The sequence below is a fragment of the Gavialis gangeticus genome, unplaced genomic scaffold (genome assembly GCF_001723915.1).
Source record: "Gavialis gangeticus isolate Ggan-Ray unplaced genomic scaffold, GavGan_comp1, whole genome shotgun sequence".
NCBI lineage: Eukaryota > Metazoa > Chordata > Crocodylia > Gavialidae > Gavialis > Gavialis gangeticus.
In genome coordinates, this window is record NW_017728993.1 from 10,623,570 (window position 1) to 10,646,626 (window position 23,057).

A 23,057-nucleotide genomic window follows, 5' to 3' on the forward strand; every position below is an offset into this window, starting at 1 on the left:
GTGCCCCTAGCGCCCCTTGGCATAACAAGGAATAACGGCCACAAGTTGTTGGAGAATAGGTTTAGAGAGACATCTGTAAGAACTACTTCACAGTCAGGATGGCTAGGATCTGGAACCAACTTCCAAGTGAAGTGGTGCTGGCTTTTACCCTGGGGGTCTTTAAGAGGATGTTTACCTAGCTGGGGTCATCTGAGCCCAGTTTTCTCTCCTGCCCAGGCAGGGGGTCGGATTGAAGATCTACAAGGTCCCTTCTAACCCGACTTTTGTGATTCTGTGATATGTTTCTTAGTGCAGTTTGATCCTGGTACAGTAATCATTTTAATTTTTTCCTTTTTTGAGTCATTAAATATCATTTTTTTAATGGTCACATTACAGATATTAAAAACAAGAAACTTCCCCAAATGTACTGGTAAGCAATACAGACTAGCATTAATACAGGTACCATGGGGCCTGGGTGTTCAACCTCAGCCTGATCTGCAAAAAGTACTGAGCTTCATGGAGTTCTCTGAAACTCATGCCCATTGAAAGGCTTTCAAGTCGATAACCTAAAAATGGAGGCACCTTAAATCACTGGTAACTTTTATCTACAGTCTTAATGTAAGTTGTTCACCACCAGAGAAAGATGCCTTCCACTTTTCCTCAATTATTTTAGTCCTTCCTCAGTAGGCTAAAGGCAATACCCCCACATTTTATTCTGGAGCAGGATGATAAGGTCCATCTTTTAAAATCATTATTGAAAGAATAAATCTTTTCTGGCAGTAATAAAAGCCCCAGTAATAGCAATACCTTGTAAATTATGTGAATGTATTCCTCCATGTTACTTAGTCTTCTGAAACCTCTCTCAAGGTGCTAACCTGCAGGCTTTCCTTGCTCTTTACTAAGATCATATCAGCTGCAGAATAGACTCGCTGCTCCCAGTTCCCACCCATCTTCTGCAACATTACAAAGCTAATATAGTCAAAGGCTATATCTAGCTAGAGCTCCCCTAGTCATCCTCTCTTGTATGAACCAGTGTGCAGGAAGGCTGTTCACCATTTACATTCTTAATATCACGGGCTCACTGTTATCAATGTCCTTGATGACACTTGTAACATCATCATGGGTGTAATGACCCAGTAGAGGAAAAAGTGCTAATGTAGTGATGTGATCAGGTTGGTTTTCAAAGGTGCTTCAGTTCAACATCTATGCATGGAAAGTACCAGTAAATTCTCCTGAAATGCTTATCTCTGGCCAATTTTGCACCGTGGAAAAGAGTCTAAGAGGCCTGGCTCCATCTGCAGGAAGAGTACTTGGGTGCTGGCAGTATGAAATTTCATTATCTGAGCACGCTTCGGCACTGTCCAGCACAGGAGGCGTACAGGAGCAGAATGGTTGTATTAGGGCCTACATTGGGCAGCAGTGCAGAGGTTCTGGGCAGTACTGGCAAGCTTCGGGAACTGCTGCTGCGTTCAGAGAAACCCTGCGTAGGTCAGGTGCAAAGGTTACTTAAAGTCACTTCCCCCCCTTCCCAGTGTGTCCCTAACTGGCCCAAAAGGGAATCCCAAGTTCTGTTGCTTCCGATGTAAGAGAGGCAGATGCATAGCCACTGATTGGCTCTTTCCTTTAGGCTGGAGGAAGGTTTTGGTCCTGCCTGGGAGCCCTCTATTTCACTAAAGCTGTGATTTGTGGCATCACATGAACAAACTACCTTTAAGCATGTACGCCTGTCCTCCTGCCATATGTACCTGTTTGTTTTTGTTACCCTTGCACTGAGAATGCAGCAGCTCATGGGGGTCATGGACGTGGCTCTGAGCCCAGTGTTGTCAGAGCTGCTCCTGTCCTCCCTGTCCCCAGCAGCACTAATGCTGGATGTAAGGAGACATGTGTTGCGGCACCACAGATGTTTTTCCTAGTCTAGTGCCTCCTAGTTTTTCAAGTGGCTTCTCAGAGCAGCTGTTCCCATGTAGATGTCCTTATTGCCTTGGCTGACAGCCTCTTCACACAAATATCACTGAACTGAATCTGATGTGGCGATGGCCCTGGCCCTTCTCTTTGTGGCACCTTGTCTGCTTGTTATATTCTGCCTTATATTTGCCTATTCTTTTTTTAATTTCCTGAATTTTGTCATCTCCTGGCAGCCGAGGTGCAGGGTGGAGTAGCATTTTAGTCTGAGAAAGTATTCGTGTCTTAAGCTAAATGTAAAGAAATCTGAGTTCTGCATTCATCTCTGCCACAGTCTTCAACAGCGGTTTGTAGGCATGTCCCTTCTGTCTTTCTAAGAGCTCATACGACCTCTGTCACTAATATTTGAGAATACTAATACTTACCCCTTTTTGGTAAGCATTATTGGTTTTCTCCCTTGTCACGGTTGTGCTGTCCATCTCATGAGCTCTATTCTGGCTAGTGCCCAGGATTTATTTCACTTTCTCAGCCACTGCGAAACCAATGCACTAGGGACTTCTCTTGGAACCATTGCCCCTATACTCACTTGCCCTTGTCATTCTGGTCTCTTTGATCCTTTTGCCTTTGTGACTGTCTAGGAGGAAAGAAGGGGAAATCATTCTCACTTGGGCTGCCCTGAGTCTATGATGTCTACACTGGCTATAGCTTCCCTTCATGCAGGCTTCATGCTTCCCTGTTAATCATCTCTCACTCTCTTTCTGTCTTACGAAATCAAAGAAGATCAAGGTCCTTTCCTTGGCAACGTTTTAAACATATACGGCAATGAATAGCTGAACAAATTTTAATGGTAAGGAAGTTTTGCCTATGGTCTTGGCACTCCTGAACAGCGCCGTAATTTGACCCACAAACTACCCCATCTACCTGCACAGCTGATCATCCCTGTACCATTGCAGGGAAACAAGTGTCTTGTGCAGCTGGGAGAAAAATCATCCAAAAATGTTATAGGGAAAGAGCAAAGAAGGAACGAATCCGCCAGGATAGACAATCAGCTCTCTAAAAATAGGACCGAATGAGTATTTAAGAGTCCAGTGGAGAGATGTACATTCAATGTACTTGATACAGTTTTGAGTGTGGTATAAAAAAATAGCATAGGTAAATAGGAGTTGGTTTAGGCCCCATATCCAATAATAGCTAGTTGAAGCAATAGTGCAATCTCGTGCCAAGAGGAAATCATAATAAAGCCATTAGATTTGGTATGTGTAGTTTGAGGTAAACAACTGGAAATGAAATCCAGTCCCTTTAAGAGACATTTGCAAAATTCCCGTTAGGTTCAGTGTGGCTTGGATTTCATTCCTTGAGTTTAGGGGTATGAATAAAAGCTCCCCTGGCCACACCTTTGCTCCTTGGCTTGGGATTTAGTGTGCCTGCCTAGCTCAGACTCCTGTGCCATTTTACCTGCAGAACTCAGTGTGAGATTGGTACAAGAAAGGGAGCAGGACATGCAAAAATGGCATGTGTGAGAGTGCCTAGAGAAATGTGAGGAAACAGTACCCAGAGTCCTGTTGAACAGAGGAGAGTCTGCTATGCATGCTAACCAAAGCCAGGACTTAAGGGAAAGAAAATGGCAATGCATGTTCGGTATTTGACATCTCTGTTTTCTTTTTAGGAACGTTTTTTGGTGGTTTTGGTGCAATTTGTTTCTCATACTTGTGGACATGTAACTTGAGGCAATTGTTATTATTGGGGAGCCACAGTCAATAGCTAATGACATGGTTGGATGCCAGCGTTGTTGCTGGTCTTGTGTAATGATGATGTTGGTAACGTGAATTAATCGTTTATAGTAAATCCTATGTTTTTCATATCAACCACTTAGCAATTACAGTTATACCACTAAAAACAGTTGTAACTGGTAATCAGTCAGTTACTTTGGTTACAGTTACCCAGTTATGTGTAGATAGCTATGTAATTACCTTTTTGCTGCTGTAGTTTTTGTGGTTATAGGGATCCTTTTTCAAATATAACCTGGCTATAGTTTTCCATCTGGCTAGCCATTTTGGCAGGGCAACAGTATCTAAGCATCTTGTTGGCCCTGGGGGACATTCAGTTCTTCATATCCTTTGGCAGTGGTTGCTCCAGGCTTTTCCAAAAAATTTTGTCATCTTTTTCCCTTGTAGCCTTTTTGCTTTCCTGTTGGATCTTCATCACAACCTCTGCTCTACTGATGTTCCTCTGGGATCTCGGTGGACCCCCCCTGGCATTCATATACTACATACTGCATTGAGCAATGCAGGACAAGAATATTGCCCAAAGTATTCAGTTCACAAGGAAACAGTTAATGCATTAAATGTGATTCCTAGAAAGGGTCTAAGTGGAAGACAGACGCTCTGCTTGCCTTCTTTTGGGAATTTGCTGCCTTCCTGAGTTATGCACCTTATGAACAGAGTTTATCAACATTTTTCCATCAAAATCATTTTTCAAGGAAAATGTAATGCCTGCAAAATGTAATTGTGCTCTGTTCAGTTTTACGGAAAACTTTTCAGTCAGAAAAATCAAAAGGAAAAATTGAACCTCAACTGAAAAATTTTGACTTGGCTCAAAAAGCCAAAACTAGATGTTTGGCTTGAGGAACGTTAAAAAGTTTCATTTCAGCCAAACAGACACCTGTCCCAAATTTAAAATGTTGGGGGCTTTTTTCATCTATAACACTGCCAATATTTCAACTTGTCTCAATTCAGAGTTTAAAATAAATGTTGAAATATCAGAATGTCCTATAAGTTGGAAATTCTAGTTTTTGTTCAGTTCTAGTCATGGATTGGAGAACCCTGTTGTTGACTTTTTCTCTCAAATACTCAAGAGTGAGTACCACAGACATTAACATCCAACTTTCTGGGCTAATAGTGAGAGAGTAAAGACTTTCCTTTTGATTTACTTTTTTAGAATTTTGTGGATACATTTATAAAGTGGCCCAGGCACTTTGCCTGAAAATGCAAAATCCATAGAATTCCATAAAGCTGATCAGCAAGGATTTCTCAGGGATATATATTTTATTGGGATAAACTACATAGACAAGCTTTAGACAAGCTTTACAATACAAGAATGAATAGCTTGATGAAGTGTCTTGCATTCAAAAGCTCGTCTAAAGTTACTCCAGCTACATGTTGGTCGAATGAAAAATACCACCCTAAGAAATCCCTGCCTCTCACATAAGTTGTGGGTCATCACAGCTGCCCATAACTACCCATAAAGCTGAGCGACATTTTTAAAATTATTTTTTTGAGGTTAATGGTATATTTCACTCCATTTTTAATATTGTTCCCTCCCTCCAAATCCTGCAGTGAAAATGTTTAAACCTTTTGCTATCCAAATTCTACTGCAAGCTCTTAAGCATAGATACTTGTCCCATTGACTTTACTCGCCACCGTTGGGATTTGTCCCCAGATCAGGACTCAGGATGGGAAGGAACCTTCCTCTGAGTCCAAATCAAATCTTTCTCACCATTCACTCAGAGCTTGTATCAGACCATGTCTAATATGCAGACATGTGAATCATTTCCCCAAACCTCTCATCTTCCCTGCAGCTGAATGCAGGTCTTTTAACACCAGCTGCACACAGCTCTCAGCACAGGTGTACGTTTCTGTAGTTATGAGCCAATTCTAATTTCAGGCAACTGCAACTTTGGCTCTCAGACCCATTGTCTTTGGTAAATAACTCCATCCTCCTCCTAGCTGCTTAAACCCTGTATGTGTATTTTACTGCTGTCTGAAGCAAACCATGCCTTTAGGTATTGGGCTAGTTTGTGACCTTAGTTACTCTGGTGAAACCCACAATAACCTGTGATTTTGGGTAGAATTGCTCCATGCTTACACTAGCACACCTGGGATTTGAATCTGCCCTGTTGCTTTTTACGTTATGTTTTCAGAAGATTTGGAAAAAAAAAGAAGCAGCAGCAAAACAGGAGGAAGCTGCATTTGGGGCAGGGAGTAGCATGGTAATCAGTTTTCATAAAGTGAGAATGTCTGGTGAGCTCTGTATTTCTGTGAAAAGAATTAGGCTAGAAAGCTGAGTTTAAAAGGATTAATAAAGAGTGTAAGGGCAATCAAGATAAGAGCATGTGATTGGTACACCCTTGCCAGTAGCAGCAACACTGCAGGCTTAAGCATCCTAAGCAACAGAGAAGCAGAGAGAAGCAGGTTTCCTAAGACAGAAAGGGGTAACGTGAAACAAAAAATTGGCGTTGGTGTGCTGATGAGCTTGTGTGTGCTGCTGCTTTTTGCCCCTGAAAAATGGGGGCAAAAACACATGTGCCCGACTGCACGGTTGTTACTGCACGGTCATTTAGTATGTGCTATAGCAAAATAACTGCACAGTTACCGCCGTTGCTGCGTAGTCCTGGCAATGCAGGATCGTTTCTGACTCTACTGCACAGTAGCAGTGGCATCACTGTTCATGTTCACCTAAGCTAGACTGCCGTAGCAACAAGCTATGTCACCGTAGTTTGTCACTACAGCAATATAGCATCTCGTGTACAGACACCCAGTGGGAGCTAGAAAGGACTTTCTCTGGAAATTTGCTACACTGTTGCATGCTACCCAGGGCCTGGAGGTGCTGCTCTGAGCACACAACTCAGGATCAATGGGCTCAAGTGACTTAGAAGGGGAGTGCAGGTGGAAGGTGCAAGGTGTGGTGTGGGTGGGCAGGTGATTTTTTTGTTTTCCAACTATGCATGGAGTATTAAAAAAGCCTTTGATCTGGTGTCCCATGACCTCATGGAAAAATTCACCAAATATGGCCTCAGCTACACCACAGTCCGATGGCTGGGAAATTGGCTCTGAGGTTTGACCCAGAGAGTAGTGGTTGATGACAGCGAGTCATTATGGCACTCTGTAACCAGTGGGGTCCCCCAAGGATCTGTCCTTGGACCGGTTCTCTTCAACATCTTTATCAATGACGTGGACATTGGTGTCAGAAGTGCACTGGCTAAGTTCGCCAATGACACTAAACTTTGGGGCATAGCGTCCACACGTGAGAACAGGCTAGTGATCCAGGCTGACTTAGATAAGCTTAGTAAGTGGGTGGACACAAACTTGATGACGTTCAATACTGATAAATGCAAGGTACTCCACCTTGGAAAACCCCCCCCCGTGGCATACTTGTAGGCTCGGCAGTGCTACGCTTGCTGGCACCACTGTTGAAGGAGACTTGGGGGTCATGATTGACCACAAGATGAACATGAGCCACCAATACGATGTCGCAGCTGGTAAAGCAAACAAAACTCTGGCTTGCATCCATAGATGCTTCTCAAGTAAATCTCAGGATGTCATCCTCCCGCTGTACTCGGCCTTGGTGAGGCCGCAGCTGGAGTGCTGCATTCAGTTCTGGGCTCTGAAATTCAAGAAGGATGTGGAGAAGCTGAAGAGAGTCCAGAGGAGAGCCATGCACGTGATCAGATGGCAGGAGAATAGGCCCTATGAGAGGCTGAGAGCCATGGGACTCTTCAGTTTGGAAAAGTGCAGGCTCAGGGGTGACCTGGTGGCTACCTATAAGTACATCAGGGGTGTTCATCAGGATCTGGGAGAACGTCTGTTCACCAGAGCGCCCCAAGGAAAAACAAGGACCAATGGTCATAAACTCCTACAAGACTGTTTTAGGCTGGATGTAAGAAAAAATTTCTTTACTGTCCAAGCCCCCAAGACCTGGAATAGACTCCCTCCAGAGGTGGTGCAGGCACCTACTCTGGACTTATTCAAGAAACACTTGGATGCTTACCTTGCTGGGGTCCTTTGACCCTAGCTGACTTCCCACCCCCGGGGCAGGGGGCTGGACTTGATGATCTTTGAGGTCCCTTCCAGCCCTAATGTCTATGAAATCTATGAAATTAGCAACCTCTTTGAGCTGTCACCTCGATAGTTGCTTTTTTCTCCCTGAGATGGGTCTCACTCGTACTGCTATTTAGTTGTTATCCGTCTAGATTTATTACAGATGCCCAAAATGATCCACATTCACTGGCTGCCTTTTAAAAAACTGTCCAGTTGCTTTTGAAACTGAATAGCATTACCTGGGGTGAAGAATCTGCAGTGTTTCCTGTATTAGGTTTGCAGGAGCACAGGCAAGACTACAAACCCTTGCTTTTTATTTTCCTTTAGAGAGAGATTTGAGCAGGAGTAAACCTGGATTAGTTGGTGGTAGAAGCCGCAGCTTGCCCTTGCCTATACTTAGAGGTCAGCAGCAGGGCAGCTGCATCAGCAATGGCTGAACTGGGGCCGTTTCCAAGTGCACTAAAGGCCTTTATGTCCACGCATTAAGGATGCTATGATGTAAATTTGCTGCGTCAAAGGAAGCCATTGCTGGAAATGAATTAGTACAACAAGCACTTCCTATTTTGGATGTTGCTGACAGTGCGCTCTCCCTGTCTCTCCTCACGTTTTACTGCTCCAGCCTGTTTTTGCTGCTTACTCCCATCTATTTTGAGATCTTTATAAATGAAGTTTTTGGCTGTACTTTAGCCATCACATAACTACATTTTTGTCTTGCTTTGGGAAAGCCATGTTCTAGCATTACCAAGATTTATGCATTTGCTTTTACATATTGCAGGTGTTTCCATAAAGGCTTGGAATATCTACGTTAAGGATGATGGCCTGGAAGAAAACTATGAAGTGTTTAAAATTACATTGAGTGCACCTAAAAATGTGGTTTTAGGGCAGAAGAATGAACTGACTGTCAGAATTATAGACTCAATGGCAGGTAAGACAGAGCAAGTTGAATATACCTAAAGGGTGTACCTTTTTAAGGCATGTGGTCCCATCCTGCCAGGTGCTGATGAGTCTGTCTTCCAAATATGAGAGCACCCTTCACTATCAGGAAGTTCTCAGCATCTTGATGGATAAAACATCAGTGATTGCTGCAGTACCAAGCTCAAGTTATGTAAAGGACAGTCACATAATTGCATGCTATGCACACTCGGACAAACCCTGTCCCTGCCACCACTTCAAGGGGAGCAGGGATTTTTGCAAAAGTGTCCTCTGTTCCACCAATCTTGCCAGGGGAGGCTATGCAGTAGATCCCACTTTACTGCTGCTTTATAAAGAAGCACTCTTTTTCTTGGTTAATACCCTGCTGACCCCAGCATAGCTGCTACTCTGCTGGAAAGTTAGATCCTGAACATGGTCCCATCTGGTATTAACGTGAGGCCAATGTAGAAGCTCCCCCTTTCCCATCCCCGTTCTCTGCAGAGCTCTTAGAGGCTAACATGCCCTGCTACTTGCAGGAGAGCAGCAGTTCCCTTTCCCAACACTCAAACCCCACAGTACAAAAAAGGCCAAGGCCTTTTTTTTTTTTTACTCGTTTAAGGCTCTGAGACGGTGCATTTTCCAGAGTTGGCTAAACATAAGAGAACTGCCATCTGATGACAACAGCCCGAAGCAGAACTTGACTCAGAAAGAGACGTGGTAATTTTTTGTTTTGCTTTGTCTTGAAGTGAGACCAAGAAGGGCTCCTGTTACACAAAATGCAGCTGTTTTCTGAGGAGCACCAGCACTGGAAAGCACAGTGTGATAAACACTTAACTAGCCTGAGTCGCTGCTGAAGAGTTTTTGGATTTGGGAGTGTGCTCCATGGATGAAAGCACATAGCACCCCAGACCAGATGGGTCCTGGAAAGTCACTAGGTTCAGCATACAGCATGCTCCCAGGGCTAATGCTACCTCTGAGCATATTTTAGCAAACTGCTTCCTGTTCCTGTAGTGGCAGGATATTGCCATGCCCTCGCCTCCCTACTTTCACCTGTGACAAGTTCAAGGTACTTTTGGTACTGTATAGTGCTTATGATCATTCAGGTATTATGCCTAGTAGTTGTGTGTGAGGATTGTTCATGAAGTTTTTAAGAACAGGTTACGAGCACTTGTCTAAGATGGTTTAGATAGGGATGATTGTGATTGTCTGTCGTTCAGCCCACTTTTCACTGATTCTATGGTTAAATTAGACTCTTTCTAAAAATACTACTTCTAATAATAATATTAATAATAACAAGAGCAGGACTTTTGGGGGGAATGATAAAATTAAACAATTTGGTACAATGGGAAAAACTGATAGGCCCCTCTACTCCCACCTCCTCTTTTTATATGGTACTTCCTGAAAGTCTGGCTGAACTGGTGGCTTGTATTCACCCTTATGCCAGCTGTAATCCATGTCTAGAGTAACTTCCTTCCCTCCCTTCTGTCTTACATTCTCCCAGGTGTTAGCTTCTCGAAGACAGTTCGTGCAGATGTTGCCCAGGATAAAGATCACATATAATTAAGGCAAGAAGAAGCAGCCAGAATGCACTGCACACATTAATGCTGCCTTAAGTACAATTGCTTTCCATACCACACTCTTCTCTGCTCTTGAAAAAAAGAAAAAAAATCAGCCATGGAACGGACAGCTTTATGCTTAGCTGGCGTCTCTGGTGTCCTTGCTAGACAGCCCCATCATAGGCACTGAGGAAGAGGCACACAATGTATTTTGGGCAAATGAGTGCACAACGTTGTATGTTGAGATGCGCTATCCTGTATTTTGGTTAGGCTTATTCCAAGTCTGAAATGAAACCAAATTTCCTGCTGCCATAGACAAGGTTGTGTGCTGACCTAAATGTGGGTCAAGAGTGACACCGTGTGGTCAAGTTATTCTCAGCTCCACAAGGATTTCTTTCTCTCTCTTTTCCCCTGGTTTTCTTCCCCCCACCCCCTTATAGTTTGAACAAATGTTTATCAAGGCAGAGGCTCATAGCCCAATGGATGAATGTGCTTCTCACTAGACCTGTGCTCTTGGAGCAACCCGCTTGGGTTTCAGAGTGGAGGCTGTCACCTGAGTTGACATGGCAGGAGTCATTTTGATGTTCAGGACAATGCTCTAACACACAAAGGGATGCCTTGTTTAACTCCTTCCTTTGAAGCATCTGCATGGGCACTTGTTGAGGAGCAAGATATCAGGGGGAGTAGACTGAAAAACTGGCCAACCTTAGATTTGAACCCAGAGCTACAAAATGCATGAAAGTGCATGAGGCATCTGTTCCTCAGGGGGTTGGGTGCTCAGCATGTCAGGACTGGACCCTGACCCATTTGGATTCCTTAAATCTCATCTATGAAGTTCTTATACCCATTGAAGATGTTTCCACCATGGGCAGGCTGCTCTTATTTAACATTTTTTGCTATGTGAAACTCTCAATGTCCAAAGTATTTATAAACCTCTGCCCATGTTGACAAGAGTCCTTCAAACTTTGGTTCAGATTGCACCCGGGTGAAAGAGAAACAGTGCCTCTCTGTCCTCCTCACACTCATCCCTCATTCTCCTTCAACAAGCCCTAGGATATTTCCTGAAACAGCCAAGGAAAGGTGGTGGTGGTGGTGGTCTTATTGACTAATAACATTTTTCTGAAGAGTATTTAATTAATTGAGTCCTAATACCTAAAGTAATTGTAGAGATTGGCTCCCTTCCAGTCTATACAAACTGACCTGCAACACTTGCTGCACAAATCCCTTCACCAAACTAAGCCTACTGGGATCGCATTGTCTAGCTTAAGCATGTAGAGCACATCCTCAGTTCATGAAGGATGGTTTCTGTGGAGTTACATTGACTTACGATATTTGAGAACCTGGCCCTCTGTGCTTTTTGTCATATAAAAATTATGACTGTCCCTGCCCAAGGAATAAATGATTTTATACTCCGCAAAAGTTTCTTAATCATTCACTTATTATTTGGATCCAACTGCAGAAAGAACTAAAATTTCTGGGAAGGACCCTGTATTTATGTGAAGGTAGTTAAAAGGCTTTCAGAAACCTCACAAAGATTTTTGTCTCCAATTTCCCTTCCCACCATTTAATCTTCTGTATCTACCAGCTGAAACTAAACGAGGATTCTTTTGCACTGGTTTCCTTTGCTGTAAAAATACGAGGCGTAATTACTTAATGACATCCATATATCAGTAGAAGCACTCATGTAGAGTCAGTGGGAAAAAAGTGCTTCTGTTAGCATAACTTAGTGCATTCAGAGAACGGGTATATGCTCTACAGGCCAAAAGCATATTTGTGCTGATAGAAGCTGTATCCACAAAAACAAAGCTGGTAGCTCTGTCCATGTAGCTGTTGGGGAAGTTCATGCATAGACTTGTCTTAAGCCTGTCTGTAGTGGTGGTGCTCACCCCTACCTTGGAGGTCTTGAATAGGAGACTGGACAAGCATCTGGCTGGGGTCATCTGACCCCAGTGCTGTTTCCTGTCCAGGGCAGGAGGTTGGACTCGATGATCTACGGTGGTCCCTTTCGACCCTAACATCTACGTATCTATCTGTATGACTTGGACCATGGGTAGGAGGCATTCTCTTTAAAACAGTAGGAGCTGGGATCTCCTACCCTTGCCACTCAGACGTGAACGTGGAGCCACTTTTAGGCTGAGGAGCAAAAGATGAAAATCATGTATTCAGTCTCCAAGGCCTTCTAGAACAAGGTCATGAAATGAACAATTTGGCCCAAAATATATAAGGAGAGCATGACTGTATGCGACTCATGACACTAAGACAGACATTCATTTGAAGCAAATCCTGCTTCAAATTTGGAGCACTTCAGCTCTGCTCAGATGTGAAGTCCAACCTCCTTGTCCTGGAGCACTTCAGTATGGTCGTGAAGGCACACAGAGGTGATGCTCTCCAGTCAAGGGGCTAGAGAGTAGGAATCCCTGCAGGCCTCTCTACCTTCAGGCTCTGGAGGTTCCCAAGGGCAGCAGAACATGCAGGGGAGTGCTCATTTGTTGTCTTCCCTACTGTCACCACCAGCACGGGAGACAGAGGAATCCAGAGCACTGTGGGATACACGATGCACTGTGGAGGACCAAGCAAACCCCTGTTGCACTCCCCTGCAGGGTGCAGATGTTTCAGGAAGCACTTCAAACTGAAGCATTTTGAAGATGTTCCTCTCTTTTCAAGAGTCATTTTTAAGCATTTTGGATATTTTTTAAGTGCTTCGTTGTGTGTGAACATCTGTTCTCTCATTGTTTGTAGCACCTCAAACAGCACATCTGTCCATGGGCTACAAATGTCATATTTATGTTGTTGTGCTGTGTGGCTTAAAACTAGGTGGCTGTGCCTCATCAGGCTTCAGTGACACTTTGGAAATGTTGGAAAGAAGAAGTAAAGTTTCAGAAAGTGCACAGCATCCTGGATGTTTACCTTTTAACAGTAGGAGATGGAAGATCCATCAGGACAAAAATGTGGCTGTTGAGAGGGATCAGCCTCTCGATTCTTCTTCTAGGGCAGATGTCCCTCAGACAGGTCACCTGCCTCACCATCCAGACATGGATTTTCAAGGTGTTGCTAACAGGACGCTTGCCAGAAAATGGAGAAAAGCTGCAGATAGCCCAAGGATGGTATGTTTGTGTAACTTTACAGAGGCAGTAGATATCTGTAGAAAGAATGTGGTATCATTGCTGGGCTATTAAACTTAGTGACCCTGCAGTTCAACCACAGGCTGGTTTCACTTGGTGAAATCACTGGGTGAAATTCTGTGCTTTGTAGGCAAGCTGTCAGAGTCAACCCAAACACCACTGGTGTATTAAGTCCCACTGGATTTGCCTTTCTGTCCCATCGCTCCCTTCCTAGCATGGCTTCTCTAGCATGCCACAGAACAACACCTGCTCTCCCCACCTCTCATCTCCCTGGGCCCTGGGTCTTCAAACACTGAGGAGAATACCAGGTAATCAGCTTTTACTCCATTCCTCTCTTCTATCGGAGTTTGACTGAGTAGAAACTGAGGGCCGAGGTCTCAAATGGTCATGCTAGCAGAGAATAACACCCTGAGCAACAAGTTAAGTTTCTGTCCCCAGAATTTGATGCAACTCTTTCCTCATTCAGCAATCTGAAACATTTTTGATTTCTTCTGTTGCCCTTCGGGTGGGGAGAGAAGCAGTATTTTACATGGTTTCCGTCTTTGCTAATGGAAAACAACAAAGTAAATGTTACCATGTTTGAGTAATAAAAAGGGAGTGAACTGTAAGACACCTTTAAAACAGCACTTCAAACCCAGCTGCAGTGGACAGTGACAAAAAGTTACCTTCCACTGGCTGGTTGATGGTATGCATCTCCTAACTGATGGTCTCAGACCAGTTTAGGGCACATATACACATGGTGGGAGATGCTGAATACACAAGACACTGCAGGTGTTTTAATTCAAATGCCCTTTTCCCCTCCACCTCCCCCTGGAACATATGTAAAAATGGGCTCAGTGACCAAAGTTACCTTCAGAGAACCTCCTGGCACCCTTGTTAGCAAGGAGACCAAGAACGAAGTTAATGATCTCTCACCCTTGTCTAGGGCACAGATTCTGGGAATACTGGTGGGGAGAGAAAGGAAATCTTGAGGTCTGCTGCCCTAATGGCATCTGCCGTCTACTGCAGGCTCTAGGATAATTAACATCAGTGGATTATATGGCCAGTATTTATAGAAGTGTTGTCATTTGTATTTTCTTTTTTTTTTTAAACAAAAGACAAGGTTAAGGTCTTTCAGCAGGGACAAATGTTATTAAATAATAGATCCCTTCAGCCACTTGCTCTATGAGGGCAAAGAACTAAAGAAAAAACACTGTGATCCTATTAATAACAGTTCAGATTCCTGCTGACACTGCAAAAAAGTCAGTCTACAATTATGAAGATTGTTCTCTTTAGTGGTGCATTAACTGCTTTGAAAAGTTGTAATAGGAAAAAGAAATAAATGGAAATTCTGTTAATGAAACAGAACAATAAAAATAAAAGTTAGGGATGGAAGAAATCTGTTGGGTCCCATCCAGTTCTTTGCCTGTCAGGTTGGATTCTTGCCTTTGGTAATTTATGCTATAGCCAAAGAAATTAAAATAGGTTTCATTTAGTACTGAATGATGATACTCTGTATATATACAGTTTGTGCTCTTAAGACAGAAAGCGGTAAAGTATCTATAAACCTACTTTGCAGAGGCTAGTGAAATTATCCTCTGATGGTTACACATGATGACTGGGAGAGTCATGACTAGAACAAGGATCTCTTAATGCCCAGTCCCCATTTCTCACCTGCCTGCCCTATCAGTTGTATTATCCTCTGTTGCTTATATTGTGCTAAGTGCTGCACTAAGTCAGAGGAAGGCACTGTGACTTTTCCAGTGTGATATAACTTAAGGGGAAAAGGAAGCCCAAAGAGGTGAAGTGACTGGCCCAAAGCAGGTCAGTGACAGAGCATGGGAGTTAAACCTAGATCTCTTAAATTATAATCACATGCAATTTACAATGAGCCATACCTAGAATTCAACTAGCGGCAATTTAAAAGAAAACCAGTCTTTAATGTTGGAACCTCTTTCTTTTCCTTGATTATTTGTTGTTATAGTATCAAGAAATTATCCCACTGAGGGCCAAAAAGCAGCTTGTCCCATCATCTAACAGCAGGCCAGCTGACAGTTTACCTCGCCACCTCTGTAGTAGTAGGCATGACCTTCCTCAGAGAGACTTGGGCATGAGAAATGAACGTATCCTCTTGCAAAACAGTGCAAAGCAGGTAAATTAAGCTTTTAAAGAAAAATTTCAATGGAAAAATATATGTTCCCTTGGAGCCAAATGAAAAAGAACCCCAAGTGAAGCTTGCAGAGTCTGCTATGATTTATAATATACCATATGACTCTAGCTGTGGGACTTCATTTAACATTTTATAAAGATGATAAATCTCTGGCAAAATGTTCTAGAGACAGTCTGCTGGCAGAAACCCATCCTCTGCAAGCTGACCTATGGGAGGAAACATTGTGACCGCCTGATCCAAAGCCCACTGAAGATAATGGAAAGGCCATTGGCTTCCAAGGGCCTTAGATAAAGTCCTGAATCCCAAATGTGGGGAGAGGGTAGTAAAAAAAGGACAGAATTGTTGTTATCATCACATTTGCATGAATCTTTAACTACAGACTTCTGTGAGGTGAGGTTCTGCTTTATAAACATTTTTATTCAGAATTACATATTTCTTATATTCCTTGTCCCAAAAAATCATGTGAAATTTGACACACTAGAGAATTTTGAAGAACATCTGCTGTGAATGATGGAGTAAAGATGGAAGCTGTTGTGGGTTTGGTGAGCCTCAGAAGGTTTGCAGTTTGGATTTGGCTTCTGGTTTAGATACTTATCTGAAGTATTTAGATCTCCCAAGGCTGTAAAATTGGATTGGAAAATACAGGAGAACAAGGCTTCTTGGGAGATTCCCAGCACTTTCGTTGCATATGGTGTTGACTGGATACCAGATGTGGAAAAACATGTCACAACACTGGAAACAGTTTGGTTTGTGGTTGATTCCAGAAGTGGGTGAAGGTTCAGGGATCTAATTTTATTCTAGCCAAAGTCACTCATTGGTATTGTAAGACAACCACATTTAAAGACGCTGTCACAAAAGACAGATGTATAGAGACATTCAGGTCAGGTTAGACTCAAAGTGTAGCAACCATAACCCAAATATAAAGGGTTATTCTAAAGAAAGAGAATCAAAATGCTAAAATGACAATAAGCCAACATGAAACTGATAAGTTTAGTGTATTTTCACCCTCACAGCTGAGTAAAATGCAAAAAGTTAACAGTGCAAATTGCAACTAGTAGAAAACATCTAAAAATATTCATTTTTTACCTCTCCAAAAACCCCCACAAACTTTGATTTGACCTTATTCATGTCTCTTTCATGTGTGGTTTTGATGAACATTTAAACTCTTGGGCTTTGCTTATGCAAATACTTGCAAAAAGTAACTTAAACTCAAGTATTCAGGCATTCATCACAAGTAAATTTTAAATTCTATCCTTGATAATAAAATTTGCAATTCATCATTCAGGCTTGTAAACTAGTTACAGAAACTTCCCAGGTAGGGAACAGTAACAATACTACATAGTAGGGCTGTGCGAAGCTTTATTCCCTGATTTGACTCGGCAGAGATTTGGCCCCATTTGGTAGCTGAATCTCTGAATCCAAATTAAATCGGAGGACCCTTTAATTTCTCCAAATTGAATCAGAACCCTCTGAATAGATTCAGAGAGATTCGGAAAATTTGGCGATTCAGACATAGACACAGCTTTAAATGTTTTTTCTCCATGCCTGTAGGTAGCAGGCGGTGCGTGAATGCTGTGATGCTGGGGTGCATGGAGCATCCCACAGGAGCGCAGGGGGCTCCCCAGTGTGATCGGCAGCAGACCTGGAAGTGGACCAGAAGCACTTCCAGTCCACTTCCGGGTCTGCCGGGGAGCGTGCAAGGGGGTCCCCCTGTACTTCTCCCCGCCCAGCTCAGCAAGTGGTGCCTTCTGGGTCGGGGGGGGGGCATCTGGGGTCCTCCCATGGCTAATTACCAAGCCGGTGGAGCATGTGGGGAGGGGCCCAGCATGTTCCCCGGTGGACTCAAAAGTGGACCGGAAGTACTTTATTTTCTTTCTTTCTTTTTAACAAAAGCCAAAAGACAAAGTTAAGGTCTTTGAGCAGGAACTTCTGGTCTGCTTTCAGGTTCGCTGCCAAGCATGTGGAAGCCCTCCACCCCACACTTCCGTGGGACACTCCATCCGCCCCAGCATCGCAGTGTTCACAAGCTGCGCTGGTGCCTCGAGGTATGTAGAAAAAACTTTTAAAGCTGTGTCTATGTCCGAATCGCTGATTCTCCAAATCATCATTGAATCTTCAGATTCTTCTTCAGCTGAATCAAATCAGGGACAGTGATCCAAATCAATGAATCAAATCACAGTCCCTGATTTGGGCCGAATCCGAATCGAATAGGGCCTGTTTTGCACACCCCTACTATAGAGCTACATAACTAACCAAACAATAAGCTGAAAGGTTTGAAATTATTTATGACTTGCTTCTAATCTGTTTATTGCACAAACTCTTGATGAACAGTTCACAAACAGTAAAGAGGAAGGAGCAATTCATTAAATTATTCTTGTTTTCAACCTAACAATATGTCTCTTCAGAGAAACAGCCTAAAGGTAAAAGAGATATCTGAAGTTAAGATCTACAAGGCTTTTCAATCAGAGGAGGCTTTCAGGAATGGTGGACACTCACAGGCAGTAGAAAGCTAGGTAAGATATAACTTAGCTGAAATAAAAAAGAAACAAGACACCCATTTGCCATGCAATTCATCCCAGGTCTGTAACCTTGAGTGTTACATCTTACCTTCTCATAGGTTGTCTCCCAAGGAGCCTATTTATAGTTCTTCCCACATAACTTCTTTTTAAGGTGTGGGAAAACAGAGGTTCTTACTTCGAACCCTGTCATATAGGGTAAGTATAGACAGTCAAAAAGCCCAAGGTTGAATTGATTCAATATTTGCAGGTTAGTCTAAGCTACATAGATTGAACCGATAAGCAAGTGAACAGACACTCACTATTGATTGTGGAAATGCAGCCACATGCCTGCAGTGGCTCAGGCTGAAAGTCGGAGGGGTGGGGTGCTAGAGCATGCCTCCCTGCTCGGCTGGAGCAGACAGCTTAGGGCAAGGGTTGCCCTAAGCTGTCTGCTTACCCTACCATGGGGGGGGGTGCAAAGCATCCTGGGGGATGCTGGGGGACTGTGAATTCACTTGAATTTGGAGGGGATCTGGCACAGAAGTTCAATAAATTGATTCAATTTAACTCAGATCTGATACTAAGTCCATCCAAGTTTATCTTAAACCAGTCTTGGCCATTTTGAAAAGGGTTTATGTGCACTGAACTTCTACTGTGTTACAGATTTGAGCCAGTTTCCGATCACTTATACAGGTTTATGTGTAATTTCTGTCCCTAGCCATGGAGGAGGAGTAGCTGATACCCAATAAGGTGAATGGGCTATCTCAGTAGGAACTGGATAGGTTTTTGACAAAGTTTGTACAGAATGAAGTTGTATGGTAAGAACGAACTTATGGAAAAATGAAAGGTCAAAAGTGATATGTCAAACAGTAGCCCAACAGCCAGATCCACAGAACCATTTTGGAGATCTTGGTTGTTTTCTGAATGATTAAGGTTCAGCCTGGAGCGCAGAGTAGATCAAGGTCCCTGATTTGATTCAGCCAAATTCGAATCTGAAGATTTGATGCTGATTTGGTGAATCAGCGATTCGGACACAGGCACAGCTTTCAAAGTTTTTTTTCTACATACCTTGAGGTAACAGGTACGGCTCATGATTGCTGTGGTGCTCGGATGCATGGAGCATCCCACAGGAGCACGGGGGGCTCTCCAGCATGCTCGGCAGCAAACCCAAAAGTGGACTAGAAGTACTTCCAGTCCACTTCCAGGTTTGCCAGGGAGTGTGCTGCCTACCCCCCCCTGCATCCCCATGCCCCTGTGACTCAGCAATGGGCCACAGGGGGATCCTGGGTGCCCCCCCAGACCCAGGAGGCGCCAGTTGCTGAGCCACAAGTGTGTAGGGGGGGTCCCAGTGGACCAGAAGTGCTTCTGGTCCACTTCCGGGTCTGCTGCTGAGCACGCTGGAAAGCCCCCTGTGCTTCTGTGGGACACTCCATGCACCCCAGCACTGCAGCGTTCAGAGCCCCTGGTACCTAGAGGTATGTAGAAAAAAACATTTAAAGCTGTATCTACATCCAAATTGATTTGGAGGGTTCCAATGCGATTTAGAGAGATTAAAGTGTCCTCTGATTCAATTTGGATTTGGAGATTTGGCCACTGAATCGGGTCAAATCGCCTCTGAATCGAATCAGGGACCAAAGCTTCGCACAGCCCTATTAGATTTGTCCCTACTGGAGCACTCAGCTTTATGTCTGGATCGAATGGAATTTTTGGACATCAGTGTTGTCATTACTGTCAAACAACTAGCATTTAGTTACTAGGCTACTGTATACACTCACATATAAGCCAAATGTTCAAGACAGAATGACAGGAAATTGGCTTATCGAGGAGTCAAAAGAAGTTTGGGTCACATTAACAGCACTTTAGGAGTTGACATAGTGTTTGCAGTTTCATTAAGCATCTTGCAATATTTTGTATTTTCCTTAAAGCCCTAGAGCATGGAGTCATGCGAATATGCCAGGATCTCAGCTGTTATAAAGGAACAAAGTAAGCATCTAGCCTTTGTGGTTGCAGAGGAAATACGATCTGGGTCAAAGGCCAGAATGCAACCCTTCAGTGTTTATTACTTTTAAAGCATCATGATTATTTTTTTAAAGTCAGTGTCATAAAGCTTGGGGTCTGCCTCATGAGGTTTGAAAACTGTGCATTGGTGCTACTGCTGCTTGCATACACAGGCAGCCTCCTCATCTGATCATCCGAATCAGCATCGAATCTTCAGATTCTTCTTCAGCGAATCGAATCAGGGGCAGTGATCCAAATCAATTAATCAAATCACAGTTGCTGATTTGGGCTGAATCCGAATTGAATAGGGCCCATTTTGCACACCCCTACTATATAGCTACATAACTAACCAAACCATAACACTGTAGAAGATTTGAAATTATTTATGACTTCCTTCTAAGCTGTTTATTGCACAAACTCTTCATGAACAGTTCACAAACAGAAAAGAGGAAGGAGCAATTCATTAAATTATTGATTGATTCCTTTGGCAAGACTTGCTCTGCTCTGTGGCTCTGTTGGTGTTCCTCTGCCTGTTACCAATTAGCCTCCCTCACCCTGCACCACTGTTGCTTACTGGACCCAGCTGTACCACTCTCTATTACTGGGTGGGTATAGCCTTGTTCATATTAGAACCAAGCCGCCCATATGGGAGCTGGTTCCTATAAAAGGTATGTAAAGAAAGTGCAATCCCCTTGCTTCTCTTTTTTTCCCTAGGTGTCTAAGTCCAGGAAATGTCCTTTTGGGTGGACCCTCCAGGACCAGCATTGCTACCTGCTGAATCCAGTTAGAAATGCAACCTGGGAGAGTGCTGAAATGGCCTGCAGAGAATGGTAAGGAGAGAGGAAGATGGACCTCCCATTCTTGTGAGTTCGCCTTTCTCCGAGTGTAAATCACATACCCAGTGGGACAGTTTCCGGCCCCTGGCTTTAGGGTAGCCTGGTGAAGAAACACATATCATTAAGCTGATTTCATAAATCAGGTGCTCCAATTCATAAACTAGAGATAGTAAAATTGAGGCTGAGATTTTACAAGAATGATTTGAAAGCTGGAAAAAATGGTGGTTACAGTGGTTACTACCTGAAACAGCATACTTGTACTATGCCTTCCTAAGGAGGCAGGGCTCTTTTTAGTCAAGTGGACAAAGGCATAGCAAGAAGCAATGAGTGGGTGCTAAAGCCAGGGAAATACAAGTGAGAAATACAGCCCAGGTCCTTAACCTTTGGAAAAAGCTAAAGTGGATCCTTCACCTTTTGAAACCTTCAAATCAAGGCTGGATGCCTTTCCAGAGGATGTGTTAGTCAAGCAGAAGTTATTGGGCTCAGTAAATCAGTCAGTGAATGAAGTTCTGTGGCCTGTGTTGTTCACAGCCAACCATTTATATGTGAAAGGAGGATTAGGTTTGCTATGTGCTCTCAGTTATTGAGGACTGGAACAGAATGCTGTATCCCACTCCATGGTGCTGGCACAGACCATCAACTTGTAGCTGGTTCTTTTCTCGCTCTCTTTTTTCCAACTAAATATATCCTAAGAGGTATTAGTCACTCTGCCCACATATTAATAAATTTCATAATGATGCTGCCAGGCATCCAAAAAGCTTTCAGAATTTTATATATTACTTTTTTGATAATTTTCTAAAAGCCAGAGTCCTAATGGAGCCGCATGGTATTGTATTTAATCCAGAAATCCGGAACTGCCTAAAATCTAATTATATATGTGCACATGTAAGGATAATATATTATGTGATTTATTTTTTTTATTTTTTTTTATTTTGGATTTGCTGCTCTTCATTTGAATGGGCTGCTTCTGAAACCCTGTAGGACTGTGTCTTTGTAGTGGGTCTTGTACATCTCATCCTAGATATGCAGAGCCTTACTTTAATTTCTTAAGGCTCTGACTGGCAATAATTCAGCCTGCCAGCTCCTGGTTAAACGTGTTATTAACAGATCTACAACCTAATTTTAGAGGCAAAGTTCAAAAATACTGAAGGTTTCTGAAGGCTTCCCAAGGATTTGGTATTGCCTTATCCAGCATGGTTCCTTTTGTCCCTATTGTCATATGTTGCAGCTATGCAGTAAAGAATGGCATTAGGAGGACGCTGTGAAGCTTTTAATAATATTTTGCATGTATCAAGTGCTTTTCTTTCCAAGATCTCAGTGCTTTATGGCTAGAGACAGATGCTACACATAAACTAGCTTCAGTGATCCAAAACTGGTTTAAATGTGTAACAGAACAGAAGTTCAGTGCACGTAAACCAGTTTTTAAATGGTGGAAACTGGTTTAAGATAAGCCTAGTTGAATGTGGTATCAGACTTAACTGAGTTAGGCCAAACCGGTTTATAAAACTTCTGTCCCAGACCCCTTTCAAGTTCAAGTTAAATCAGAGTCCCCCAGCATCCCAGGATGCTTTGCAGCCCTTGGCTGAGCTGTACTGATTGCTCCAGAGAGCAGGGCTGGCCCCACTTTTCTGTTCTCTAGCTGGAGCAGTGAGGGCTGGCTGACAAGGGCGTGGGGGTGGGAAACCTGGCTGGAGACTGCAGCTGTGTTTGCCTGGGGGATGTGGTGGAGGGGCAGCCCCTGCCAGACTTTTCCTCACTGGTGTGGAGGGGGTAAGGGGCATGGGCAGGCAGGCTCAGGTGGAGGGGAGAGTTTTAAACCCCCTCTCCCACCAGCACAGGACCCCAGCTGGGGTCTGCTTGGCAGAGGGCTGGCATGAGACCAGCAGACTGCACAACCTCCTACCTCTGGCAAACGCTGAGGCAAGCAGTTGATAAGGGGAGGGGGAAGGGGGCATAATTCCCCTCAGTTTCCCCAGGCCATGGGGGGGGAAGAGGTTGGGACCTGCTGCTGGAGGGACTGGTCCCCTATCACCTGTGAACACAGGGCCAAGCCCTGCAGGACCAGACTGAGAGGGGTGAGGTGTTGGCAAAGACCTGGCACCATAGATGATGGGGGGGGCTAACAACGCTTAGCACCCCCAAACGTGGGGCAGCAGTAGGGTCACAATACAGCCCAGCTGTGGGCTTCTGGCAGCTGCAGCAGGGGTAAGGAAGGGCGTGCAGGCAGCGGTGAGGGAGGGAGTGGGGCTGGGGCAGGCACTGCACAGCTGGTGTGGTGCAGGACCGCGC

General features: G+C 43.8%; 1 protein-coding gene across 1 annotated transcript in view; it reads left to right on the plus strand.

Moving 5' to 3' along the window:
- The window catches only part of LOC109305296 (FRAS1-related extracellular matrix protein 1-like), a 28,643-nt gene extending 18,474 nt beyond the window's left edge, over positions 1–10,169 (plus strand). The window contains 3 exon segments of the mRNA XM_019528294.1: positions 290–304; positions 8,473–8,622; positions 10,111–10,169. Coding sequence (XP_019383839.1) covers positions 290–304; positions 8,473–8,622; positions 10,111–10,169 — 224 coding nt within the window.
- Positions 10,170–23,057: the final 12,888 nt, after the last annotated feature.